Genomic DNA, 14,211 nt, shown 5'->3' on the forward strand with positions numbered 1-14,211 from the left:
CTTTGTACAAATTCTCGAAAGTTAATCTGTGCGTTTGGAAAGCCTACCTAGGATAGACCAGTCCCGGGTTAAGTAGTCAAAGTTATCCATGATGACCGCCACGAAGAGATTGAGGATGAGGAAAGAGGTCATCACGAAGAAGGTGACGAAGTACGGATACGCGAGGTTGGATCCACATCCCTCCGGATTCCCAGCCTCGTCACTCAACGGATCACAGGTAACATCAGGTGTCTTAACACAGGACATCATAATATCCTGCCACACTTCTCCAGTAGCACATCGGAACAGAACCAGGATACTTTGCTCAAAAGTTTGAAAATTATTGTTTGAATGAATTGCTGTATGATCTTTAAGAGCAATTTTTCCAAAAACTTGCATCCCAACAACTCCGTAGATAAAGAATACGAGGGCTATAAGAAGAGCAACGTATGGAAGAGCCTGGAAGGATTTGATAAAGGTGTAGAGAAGCTGTCGGATAGACTCTCCTTTAGCTAGTAGTTTAACTAGACGGAGAGCACGGAATAATCTAAGCATAGAGATACTAGCACCTCCTCCTTCAAGAAGATTTGCCATTGCAATATCCAGGAAGGATCCTATGACGATTACAAAATCAAATGTGTTCCAAGGATCTGCAAAGTACTCTTTGAACCCGAATCCAGCTAGCTTGACAGTGAACTCGAAGGTGAAGAAGGTTGTGAATACAAGGTTCATGACGTCCAGGAACTCAGTGTATAGCTCAGGCTGATCGTAGAACCCCATAGCTAGCAGCAGGGTGTTAATACAGATAGCAGCAAATACAAGATATTCAAAAAAAGGGCTGGTCACAAAAGACCAGATTTTATATTGAACCGGATGTTTGGGTATAAAAAGTCTGGCTGGTTCAATATTAAGAACATAATCAACACAGTTTCTTTGGTTCTTATCTAGGCCACAGTCAGCATAAGGGGCTTCACCTTCTCGTTGGAAAGTGACGATAACAAAACCAACAAAAATATTGATCATGAAGAATGCGAGGATAATAATGTAAACCATGTAAAAGATGAATATAATCGGACGATTATTAAACACCGGTCCAACGTCCTCATCATATGTATCAATAGATGTATAAAGTATCTGGGGCCAACCTTCAAAAGTCTGAACTATGAAGAGAGTTAGCATCCCACTCCCAACATTATCATAATGAAAAGGATATCTCACCCATTCTCTCTCCACAACCACAGGTTTACGTACATCACTGTAAGCATACGTGATAAACTGTCCTTTGCAGTCCTCCTCCGTAGTTTTAGATAAATCTGTGCAGGCGTTAAACTTTCCTTTAAACAGTTGAACTCCTATAACGGAGAACATAAACTGGAGGAGAAGAGTAACCATCACTATATTCTGTATAGAGGAGACGGAAACTATAACTGCTTGAATAACTGTTTTCAATCCTTTAGCTCGGTTGATTGCTCTCAGAGGACGGAGAACCCTGAGTACACGAAGGATTTTCAGGACAGATACAGCTCCAGCACTTGAACTAAATATAATAGATACAAGGGATACCCCCACTACCAGGATATCTAGTAGGTTTGCAGCTGATCTACAATATCCCCCTTTCTGAACTGCCCCGTAGGATATCACTTTTAACGTTATCTCCAGAGTGAAGATTGTTGTAAAAAAATAATCAAAATATCCAAGAACTCGGTTCCGTTTAGAGTTAGCATTCATTGGATCCTCTGCTGCCAGAGATGCGGAGGATATCATGATACAGACAAGGATAAAATTACTGACAATGCTATGATTGATAAAGTTATAACATCCAAGACGGAACGGATTGGTTGGGCTGAGAAAGAAGAAAACGTATCCTGGAGGGATGGGTTGTTTACTCTCTGCAGATGAATCAGGGCGCAGTTCTTGCACCGACGCTTTTCCTTCCACAAACCCTTCGTCATCACTGATCTTGGTATCAGGTTCAGGTTCAGGATCACCTTCATTTTCTTCCAGATTGTCCAGCTCTACAGATCCGTCTTCATCCCTTCTTTCCTCATCATTATCACCATTCCCCAGTGTATCCTCGAATCCTTCTTCTATTGTTTCATCTTGTGGACTTGCAACTACTTCATCCTTTTCTACTTCTTCCTCCTCCCCGCCAGCTAAACTATCAACAGCAATAGCCAAGAAAACATTAAGAAGAATATAGTTACCAAAGATGAAGAGAATGATAAAGTACAGGCTAGCCACTAAACCTAGTTTCTTGGGACCTCCGTAGGCCATAACTCCGTCATACAAAATCGTATTCCAATCTTCTCCAGTAAGAACTTGGAAACAGGAAAACAAACTGTTGGAAAATGAATCAAAATTCATTCGAGTCTTTTCCAACTCCAGTTCTCCGGGAAATTTCCGTTCTTTAAACTTTCCTCCAAAGAGTTGTGATCCAAGAAGAGCAAAAATACCCAGAAATAGGAAGAGAAGAACTAGAAGAGAAGCGATGGCTTCGATCGAGCTGATCAAGGATCGGAGAAGGTTTTGAAGAGATTTCCAGTATCTTGTTACTTTAAATGCTCGAAGGAGTCGGATACAACGGAGCACAGACATGCCTAGGGGGGGCATAACATTAAACATTGTCAGACCCATCTCTAGGATAGAACTGAGAACAACAAAGAAATCAAATCTATTGAAGAGAGGGATAAAGTAGAATTGTATACCCAGAGCGTACATCTTGAACAGCATCTCGAATGTGAAAAGAATGACGAAAAAAATGTTTGTGATTTCCTAAAAAAAATATTTATTCAAATTGAAGGGGAAATGTACCCAAAAGGGTTAATTACAATTCGAATGCAGTCTTTCGATCTTTCTAACCATTCAAATTAAACAGATTGTAGCAAAAAAAAGTGATTTGCTAGCGTCATTTTTTATATAAATAAAGACAGAGCTACTTTTTAGAAACAAATGAATAATAAATTGAAATACTTTTCATAATTTTTCTTGAAAAACTTTATATACAACATAAAAAAGTTTTGCAATGGAAATAACGAAAATTAAAACCTTTCTCCGGATTGGTAAAGCTTTAAAATGTAGACCTGAAACAGACCTCTCATTGGTCAACATCCCAAAAGAAGAAATAAGAAATGATTTAGTTTAAATCCCTGTGGCGGCGAGCAACGATTTAATGCTAAATAGGATTAGCTCTACCGGTGTATTCAAAAGTTAAGGTTTTCAAAGGTTTTTGAATAAATTCCTGAAAGTTGCTTAACCAATCTGGTTGATTATGGTGTTCTGTTGCTTGAACACATGTGTTTAAAAATACAAGACTAACAACTATCCAGAACATTGCCTGAAATAAAAAACTAAAATAAAAACACTAAAAATTATTCCGATATTCTTTTTATTCTTTTTCTTCTTCTTTATGAACAGTATTTGGAATTCCCTAAATCCAAGATTCTAATCTAAAAAATTACAATTTCACGAAAAGTTTAACACTCAAATTTTAAAATATTTAAAAATGGCCAAAAATTACCGCCTTCTTTGTATTTTTTTATTTTGGATCTATCTTAGTTTTTAGGAAAAAAATAACAAATTTTACAGAGCCGCTCTAGAGTTTGGAAAAGAGTTAATTACTTAATCAACTGCAGGTTGCTAAGAAAGGAATCAAAGGTCTACATCAACTGCAGGTTCCTAAGAAAGGAATCAAAGGTCTACATCAACTGCAGGTTCCTAAGAAAGGAATCAAAGGTCTACATCAACTGCAGGTTCCTAAGAAAGGAACTGAAGTTTTGCAAACAACCATGATTTTCTTTGCAACTCAACGTCGTAGACCTTTGATATTTAAAACTATGAATATTGAATACTGTTAGATGAAATAGTTTAAGTTAGAAATATCACATATTTACACGATCAGGTTACTAAGATAAAGGGATTAGAAATTTTGAGTTTGTGGCAAAGACTTAAGTAAGAGTTTGATGAAAGAAATCAATTGCTTTGTGTTGCGGTTTTAATACTATTCTATATCTTAAGTTTGACTTATTGACAACCCTTTAAATCATATGTCGTAATAAATCCATTTATCCATTTAATTATTCACTTTTATTCACATAAATTGATAAAAGTCCAAAAGTTCATATTTAAAAAAAACGAAAAGTATAAAGTCAAATACTTATTTTGCATTTAGGTTTATAAAATATACAGAAAAAATCTGAATAAATAAGATTAGTCAGACTCGGATTTGAGATCCTGATGTCTTCATGCAATAAAATAAAATTATTTTCAGAAGTTAGATATAGATAGATAGATAGATAGATAGATAGATAGATAGGTATATTTCGGCATATAACACGAGACATATATGCATTTATTATCATTCGTGTTTTAACCATTTAAAAAAATATATTTCAAGAAATACTTGAAGTTTTTTTTGCAGAATTTCTGCAAAATGTATTTTCAAAACTTCTGAAAGTTATAAGTTAAAAAAATTTTGTCATGTATATTTTCGGAAATTCAGCCAGATATATTTTCATAAATTATTCTAAATATTTTGACAAATTCTGTCTGATTTAAAATCTTGACGTTTTTCCAGATTCAGATTTCAATCGTTAAATTAATTTTTACCCCTTTTTTATTTTAATATAGTGTATTAAGGAATATATTCTCACAGAAAAACGACAATATCTTCCACTTCATTAATCAGATCAAGTTTTTAAAAATATCATTGTGAATTTGTCATTACCATCTTTGCATTTAGGGGTACTTCAAAATACCTTTCCTGTCTCCTAAACAAATATTTCTATTTCTATTTTCTACCTGAGATTTAACAGCTTTCCTGCATTTAGGTTTAACTCTACGGTTTAGATTATCCATTCTCTCCCTAAACCTTCCAAACCATCCAACCTCTTTAACATCCTCTTCTACTTCCGCTTTATTCACTTCCGTTCTCCTTTATAATTGAATATGGTTATATTTACTTCCGTTCTCCTTTATATAAAGGAATATAGTTATATTTACTTCCGTTCTCCTTTATATACAGGAATATAGTTGTATTTACTTCTGCGTTCTCCTCCACCATTTACCCGTTTACAGATATGTAAAGTTGTTATCTCTGTTTGTCTTTCTGTCTGTTTGTGTGTTTGTCCGATCATAACTCAGGAACCTGACCGATTGGCCTCAAATTCGGGAGACCCACGGAAATGTTCTTAGTTTGGTTTTGTGATTGTGATTTATACAGTACACTCAATTTCTCGAGAGAGGAACTTCAGAACTCTTATGGGTCTCAATCAACTCCAAAAACGCTTAGGTTTCAGCCTTTCATTTTTCCTTTACAGTCCCTTTAAGTATAAGATTAATAAAAGCCAGATATTTGGATTTACTGGATCCCAAGTTTCGATGTTTTGATATGAATAATGAATAATTCTAGGTTCTCACACGAATAATATCCAGTGATGTAACAGAACATTAATAGATAATATGGGAATTTAATATAACATAAACACACTGTGTTCAGTACAAGTATATAAATAATCAAGTACACGTTAGGTGCATCAGTACACTTAGATACCAAATTCATTAAAAGCAAGGAGTGAGATCTGTTAACAGGATGAACAGTCACATATTCTGTTGCAAGGAGAATTGAATAGAAGGAGGGGGCGATAGGGTTTCCGTACACTTTGCTGTGACGTTCTTGGACTGCTGAAGAACTAGTTTTTGCGTAACAACAATAACAAAGGCAGCCGATCTAATATAAACAAACATGAGTTAGTATACGGTGAATCTTCATCTAACGCCAGAGATGCGCCAGATTTCTGTTTATCATTTGTGTTATTGTTTACAATCTTTATTATTGTTGTTACGCAACAACTAGTTCTTTAGCAGTCCAAGAACGTCACAGCAAAGTGTACGGAAACCCTATCGCCCCCTCCTTCTATTCGATTCTCCTTGATTAAAAGCAGGTCCGTAGTATACAACAATGCATAATGTTCATGGGCGTAGTGGATGTTTAGCTTGGGTGGTGGACTTTTGGTGCGCGTAAGCGAGCCGGATTTTTTTTTGTGCGCACCCCCCTAACGGCTGATGGGAAACCCCTCTAAAAAACACGTATTCAGAAAAAAATTTAGGTTTCAAATCTATTTTAACTATTAATCTATTTTACTGATGAAGATTTTTCAATCCTGGGGTTAAAGTAATAAAAATAAATGAATTTTTGGTAAAAAAGTTATGGAAACATGCAGTTGTTTTATTTTAAACCGGGTTAAAAATATCATTCCATTCAAAAGTACGGCCCTAGAAATAAAAAAAAATTAAAAGCTTTGATAATACTGCCTCCAAATTCAAGAATTCTGGCTCTAGGGGAAGCCTAAGGGGTGAACGGGAGTCTGCACCCCCCCCCCCCCAGAACGCCACTGATAATGTTACCTCTTTTTGGTCCATAAATACCAGAATACACCATAAATAATTTTTTGAGTACATTTAGTGAATCTTAAAAGAGTATTTTGGATTTTGTAATTGTGAATTCTATACTTTTAAATTCTTCAATTTTGAATTCTGAAATTCTTTATTTTGGAGTTCTGAAAATTGAATTCGGTAATTTAAGATATTGGTAATTTTAAATTCAGAAATTTTGAATTATGAAATTTAGAATTATGAAATTTTGAATGTGAAGTTTTGAATCCTGTAATTTGGAAAACTGAAAGTTTGAATTCTGTCATTTTAATTCGGTAAATTTGGATATTGGTAATTTTAAATTTATCCTTTCGGTCCTTATATCCTCTCATCTCCCCTTTTCCCACATCATCCTCTCTTATCCTCTCTCATCCCCCTCATCCCCCCTAAACCAAACTCATCCGAAGTTGAGCACTAATACATCTCTGTACTCATCCATTGCCAGCAGTTAACTAGGTTTTCAAGTTTTGAAGTGTGGTTAAACTTTAAACAAAGTTCGAGTTTTCTACTTTTCTCTTCAGCTACATGTAATAGTAAACCATAGACGGCTAGAGATAATCTAAAAGAGTTAAAAAGAAAAAGTTTTTAATAAAAAAGATAGAAGCTGAATAATAAATACCATTATAGAAGTTGTAACAAAGTTAAATCTCGAATGAGGTCTTACTTTAATCTTAAAATTAGAAAAACGTTCGTTTAATGCAGAAATACTGGTGTGACTTTTGTGACCTCTTAAATCTTCTATTTTTCAATTACACCCCACTTTTAATTTTTCCAGGCTACATTTTTTTTGCATAAAACGTGCACTGTATAGTTCAGACTGGATATGTACGACTGAATGCATATAAAGTACAGTACACGCGTTGTACCGGCTCAGATCATGCAACCGTTAGCCTGGGGTAACTAATTTCCAAACGTTGCAGTTAGGATATATTAGTTAGATATATTTCATTTAGAAATGTCGTAAAGCAAAAATAAGGCATAAATATATACCACATTGATCCAGACTGCTTATAAAAAGTTGTGATTTCAAGGTCTCAAGCTCTAAAGCAAAAATCTAAGAATTTTGTCAATTACTTCTGTAAAACCAAAGCTAACCACCAGTGCTTTATTGTGCTAAAATTTACATGAAAAGGGCTACAGAAGAGCATAATTGAGTTAGAGCAGTAAAATCAAAGATCAAGGCGTTGCGACACTTCAAAGTCGACCCTGTCTTAAACATTTATGTGACTTTATTCAAACAGGCTGAATCTATGTGGTAGTAATTCAACTCATTAGACGTTGATTTTATCTCACTAATTCACTTATATATTTTGTGTATCCCTAAACACACTAAGCCTGAGTAGGCTTTAGGTTTGAAAATAGTGTATGGAACTTCTTTTTTAATTTTAATGGAAAACATCTGATGATTTTATAGGAATAGTATTTAGGAAAATCCAAAAATCAGAAAAAAATCCAAGGCAAATATTGCATATTTTCGAGAATTTTCTCATTTTCTTAAAATATTCATGTAAAATTTAACATTTTACTGTTTGCTATTTGCCACATGGGGGCCTGCCATACCAAAATATCATAGATTTTTAACATTTTTTCAACATAAAGTTTGTTTAGCAAAATATGAAATTTTATATGAATATTTTAAGAAAATAAGAAAATCCGCGAAAATATGCGATATGTGCCTTAAGACATACTTTTTGGATTTTCCCTAAATACTATTCCTAAATCATCAGATATTTTCCTTTAGGATCCAAAAAACAATTTTTTAAACCTAAATCCGACTCAGAGTAATTTTGAGGAGTAGAATAGAAACAAAAACAATGAAAATAGAAACATAAATCAGTTTTTTTAGCTTTATGGTTTTTATGAAGTAATGGACAAAATTGATTTTCCGTGAGAGCTTAAAACTTTTGAATGACTGTGATACCTGTAGTTTGTTGGATCTATTTCCTCAGCATGAGCTAACCAATCCAAATATCCCTGACAAACAACAACTTTATAATTTATAATCAAAATAGTTAATTTTATATAATTTAAATTAATTTTATTCTGTACTAGCTGAAGGGCCCGGCGTTGTCCGTGGAAAAAAAACATTTTGAAGAAAAAAATAAAAAAATAAATAAATGTTCGAATTTATTTTTGCCTATAACACCCCCCGGCCACCCATAAGTCTCCACAAAAAAATCAGCCCAATCGGTCCAGCCGTTTGGTCGGCTTTACGCAATATATATACGAATGTCTTGTTTTATTATACTGATAATAAAGCTAACTCATATAATATATATGTATATATATGTTTGCTATAGCTGACTGAACTGATATAACATATAATATATATGTATATATGTATATATGTATATATGTATATATATGTTTGCTATAGCTGACTGAACTGATATAACATATAATATATATGTATATATGTATATATGTATATATGTATATATATGTTTGCTATAGCTGACTGAACTGATGGACCAAATAAGCTGAAACTGTTGGTAGGTAACCTTCAGGTATCCCAGAGACTACATAAATTCTTTTTTTAAAATTACATGGGCAATGTGAGAACTAATTATAAAATCTAGATTAATACCATGAGCGTGGTGGGTAAACAGCGCCATTAACTATAAACAGTGATATATACCTGGACAGTGCCGGGACTCCAGAAAGAAGCAATAAATACTCATATTACCTTCATGTCGTCTTCCATCTGTGCTCTGAGTTTATTTTTGTGGTATACGCCCCTGAAATAAGGAAACGTGGTATTATTATTCAAAATCAGTTAATTTTAAAGGGTCTGTAAACGTAATTTCAAGTGAACCTCAATGATGACACGGAAATGTCTGATTCACTAAGGTACCCTTTAAAAGCTTTGTGTTAACAAGAATGAGTAAGATATTTTTATTTTATTTTGAAAGCTAATTATTTTAAAATGTGGTGAAATTCAGATAAAGGTTTCAAGGGTACTGTTGGGAATCTGGCATGCCCCTTCGCATGTATAGGGTAAAATACAACTACTGCAGTCCCTGGGGGATTGAGAAAAGTAAAATATCAAATATCAAAATAGTCCAACAAACAGTTTTTGAATAAGAAGGATTCTAAGGTAAAAAATAGTTTAAATCCAAACAGTGTTTAGATGTTCGTTGTTTTTCAACCAAACTAATCAGTAAACGAACGGTTTGATTTCGCGAACGTGAACCTGTTATATCAGAAATTACCCCACGGTAATTCAAACAATGATCACAGTTAAATTAAACCGGTTAATTAATTAAGATATAAGCACTTTGATTCAAGATTTTCCCCAATTTACAAACAAATATATAAAATGATTTAGTTTTACTGTTGGAATAAAACTAAATATCAGATTAAAATACATTTTGCATTTTTAATGCATTTGCTAAAAACAATCTACAATCAACATTTGTTGGTCTCTCCTGCAGTCAACATGCAGAAACTAAACACTTTTCGAGTTGGACAAACTATCTTCCACATTTTGATCAGATTCAGGTTTCAATGGTACCGTTGGAAATTGGGCATTGTCATCTTTGCTCGATGGTAGCAATGTGCAATAGTTAGATTCGTTTTACAGAACTTTTAATATTTTTAGACTTTTAGAATTTAAAATTGTATTCTGTAGAAGTTTGCGTTCATCAAAAATGAAAATTTGTTATCCTAGGTAAAAATAAAAGGCAAAAACGAACCAAAAGCTATCGTTTTAAAAACCCAAACACAATTGTTTCTTCGAGGGTAACAAATTTGCATGTTTGATAAAAGCAAACTTCTACAGAATAAAGTTTTAAAATGTTGGAACCTTCTCATAGCGTCGTAAAACCTTTTAAAAGTCTAAAGTCATTAAAAAATTTTGTAAAACGAATCTTGCTATTGCCCATCCTTACTTGGAGGGTTCCTTTAAAGGGAGTGACAGGGAATGTATGGTGGTTGCACTGAATATGTAGCATTGTGGACACATTTTTAGAATTCATTTGAGACACATAAAACGTTTCTACAACGCATATTTACTGAGTTTGAGCGCAAAGTCGACGCTCAAAATCATAAATTTGGTGGGTGCCTTTTCAGAATCGTTTTTTTTAATTATTAAATAACGACAACAAAAAATGTAAACAGAATTTTACAGTAAACTAATAAGTTGTTTAGGAACAGATTGAGAAAAAAAAATTAACTCTCATCATAAAAAATAAGTAATCCTATTCAATTATTAGTTTCTATAATCTCTGATTATTCACAAAGATTTTTTGCAGATATTTTAGAATTTTAATTGAGAAGACGACAGAAAAAGAATTTGTTGAAATCTGCGAACAAATTCATAGAGAATAAGAAATTCAATATTATGATGAAAACGAAATAATTGATTCTAACATTGATTTATTAACAAGTTTCTTTTGAGAAATATGTTCATAAATATCGAACACGTTTACTGTATAATTTTTACTTTATTTTTCGTCCTCGTTATTTGATAATTTTTAAAAACCGATTCTGAAAACGTACCCGCCAAATTTCATGATTTTTAACGTCGACTTTGCACTCAAACTCAGTAGTTATACATCGTGGAAACGTTATATATGTCTCAAATGAATCCAAAAAAGATTTTCTATATTAATGCATACTCATTTTGACCACAATACATTGCCGGTCACTCCCTTTAAATTACGCTTACAGTCCCTTTAAAGACCAGCGATGGGACCTGTTATTAATCTTGAACGCTTGATCTCGAATGCTTAAACCCGAGATTCACAACAAAAAGGTTCTAACCGAAGATTTAATTTAGCCTAGCAATGGTTTTAATCTTGTCAATGAGACCAAAAATGTGGATTATTAATAAGATGGGTTCACTGTAGAAAAAAACTTAAAGGTCTCTCTTTTGGACTTCATAAAGGCATTTGATTAGTCTGAAATGTATATTAAAATCCACATGAGAGGCCACTACAAAATTCTAATTCTATTAATTATTCTAAACAGATATTCATCAAAGAATAAACTCTTGAGCAAAAGGAAAAGTTTCAATTATTCATATCATGAATATGGTATAGATTTTCATTGCAGCAGTTCTAAAAGTAGATATTATTAAGAGTTGATATTATATTCTAAAGTATGTGTGATTATTATTCGACAAAAATATAAAGGCGTGTTTTTTAATCGATTTCGTTCTACAGAACACATTCCCTATAAAGTAATTTGTCTTTCAATTTTGCTTTTGTAAACATTTGATATTGTCGTATTTTCCAACAAATAGAACTGATACAATAAATTTATTAACTAAATAATCTATAAACTTGATAAGGTCATACATTAGGTCTTCTCCTATTGCGGATCAGTTCCCTATATGGTCCATTATATTTGTACCCTGGTAATACCCTGTAATGAAACGATTAGGCATTGTACATTTATTTATACACATTATATAAATGAAACATATTGATATATTATTACTGTTATGTGACAGATTAGCATTGATCATGATCCTTATTTATTAAGATCATGATCACGATCACTGGGGACCTTATCAAATGAATAATAATGATCCTATTTAGGATCATGAGCAGGATCCCTTGAGATCTCTGCAATCCTATCAAGCTTGGATCCCATCATCACAAGGAGGGATAAACCCTCTAATAATACCTCATACTCAGGGATCATGTTCAATCTCCGTTGCTCCTCCAGATATCTCTTCATCCTCAGAACCTGCACGAACAAACGGTCCAATATCTTCTCCCTGGTTGAATGGAGGAACTCATGTAACTGGGCTCCATGACGTCCAGGAGGATCCCAGATACTAGGGAGATAAGGTGTAGTAAGTGCCTGTTCACCAAAGAGCTGAGGACAATCTTGATCCTCATGATCCACGTGATCTCTCAAGATAGAACTCCTTCCTTCTGTCCCAGGAATGTTGGTCTGGTCGTCATCTGATGAGAGGTCAGTCTCCAGGCTGGGGACACTTCCATCCTCCGACTCCCTCTCATCCACAGCTGCATCTTTAGCTGCATCTTCAGCTGCATGTTTAGCTGCATCCTCAGTTGTATCTTCATCATATCCATTATCAGGTGTCACTCGGTATGCGGGGTTCATCATCATCTAATCTTCGCTGCTCATCTTCATAGGAACTCAATGTAAATATATAAATATCCTGTACGCTGTATGTAGCACAGGGCCCGGAACGATAGTGGCAGATGGACGATTTATATGCGTGTCTACTCTTCTAAGGTTCGGGCTGAACTGAATCAATCTGGTCTCTCCGATCTCTCATTGTATCTTAGGGACTGTTCACCCTTTTCAGGTTCAGTCCGGAATACAACAATATTTTTAATATTGCAATTTAGTTTGGATTTCCTAATCCCGTTAATCTTATATTTAGTTTGGATTTCCTGATCCCGTTAATAATAAATTTAGTTTGGATTTCCTGATCCCGTTAATAATATATTTAGTTTGGATTTCCTGATCCCGTTAATTTAGTTTGGATTTTCTGATCCTGTTAATAATATATTTGGTTTGGATTTCCTGATCCCGTTAATAATATATTTAGTTTGGATTTCCTGATCCCGTTAATAATATATTTAGTTTGGATTTTCTGATCCTGTTAATAATATATTTGGTTTGGATTTCCTGATCCCGTTAATCTTATATTTAGTTTGGATTTCATGATCCCGTTAATAATATATTTAGTTTGGATTTCCTGATCCTGTTAATAATATTTTTGGTTTGGATTTCCTGATCCCGTTAATTTTATATTTAGTTTGGATTTCATGATCCCGTTAATATTATATTTGGTTTGGATTTCTTATCTCGTTAATATTTTATTTGGTTTTGATTTCATGATCCCGTTAATTTTATATTTAGTTGGATTTCCTGATCCCGTTAATTTTATATTTAGTTTGGATTTCCTGATCCCGTCAATATTCCCGTCAATATTATATTTGGTATGGATTTCCTGATCCACTTTATTTTTAGATTTTTCATTCCACTCTTATTAAACATATTTATACAAAATGTTCTTTGGGACTTTTTATTTTGAAAGTTCTATTAAGGATATCAATATTAAAACGATATTTCAAACAAAAAGTTATGGAATTTTATATTTTCAATGTTTTGCAAAAAGGAGACCATTTTTCTTTTTTGTAATTTAAGATATTTGACTTTTTCATTTTAATATATTTGTTTGAATATCGGGAAAAGACAAGATATTGGGAGAAAAAATGATCTAAAAAGATTAATGGAGAAATGTAATCTATTGAATAAATGACACAGTTACGAGAGAAAAAAGGAAGGATTGGTAGAAAATAGAATAGAAAATAATACAGGATAGAAGGAGGAAATAGAGGATAGAAGGAGAGAACAGAGGATAGAAGGAGAGAATAGAGTATAGAAGGAGAGAATAGAGGATAGAAGGAGAAAATAGAGGAAAGAAGGCGAGAATAGAGGATAAAAGGAGATAATAGAGGATTAAAGGAGAGAATAGAAGGAGAGAAAAGAGGATAAAAGGAGAAAATAGAGAAAAGAAGGAGAGAAAAGAGGATAGAAGGAGAGAATAATGAATAGAAGGAGAGAAAAGAGGATAGAAGGAGATAATAGAGGATAGAAGGAGAGAATAGAGGATAGAAGGAGAGAATAAAGGATAGAAGGATAGACTAGAGGATAAAAGGAGATAATAGAGTAAAAAAGGAGAGAATAGAGGATAGAAGGAGAGAATAGAAAATAGAAGGAGAGAATAGAGGAAGATAATTGAAGGGGAAGAGATAAAATGGATAAATGGAGCTTAAGTAAAAATAAAATGGATGAATGGACGATAAGAAAAGA

The 14,211-nt window shown here is 33.5% G+C and overlaps 1 protein-coding gene across 1 annotated transcript in view; it reads right to left on the reverse strand.

Annotated features, from left to right (window-relative positions):
- LOC111701830 (muscle calcium channel subunit alpha-1) overlaps positions 1 to 14,211 on the reverse strand; it is an 85,491-nt gene that overhangs the window by 51,492 nt on the left and 19,788 nt on the right. Inside the window, exons 15-19 of the mRNA XM_023473275.1 lie at positions 9,095 to 9,146; positions 8,330 to 8,382; positions 4,777 to 4,909; positions 3,218 to 3,313; positions 48 to 2,751 (exon numbers count right to left, since the gene is read on the reverse strand). Coding sequence (XP_023329043.1) covers positions 48 to 2,751; positions 3,218 to 3,313; positions 4,777 to 4,909; positions 8,330 to 8,382; positions 9,095 to 9,146 — 3,038 coding nt within the window. The remainder of the gene's footprint in view (positions 1 to 47; positions 2,752 to 3,217; positions 3,314 to 4,776; positions 4,910 to 8,329; positions 8,383 to 9,094; positions 9,147 to 14,211) is intronic.

The sequence above is a fragment of the Eurytemora carolleeae genome, unplaced genomic scaffold (assembly GCF_000591075.1).
Source record: "Eurytemora carolleeae unplaced genomic scaffold, Eaff_2.0 scaffold476, whole genome shotgun sequence".
NCBI lineage: Eukaryota > Metazoa > Arthropoda > Copepoda > Calanoida > Temoridae > Eurytemora > Eurytemora carolleeae.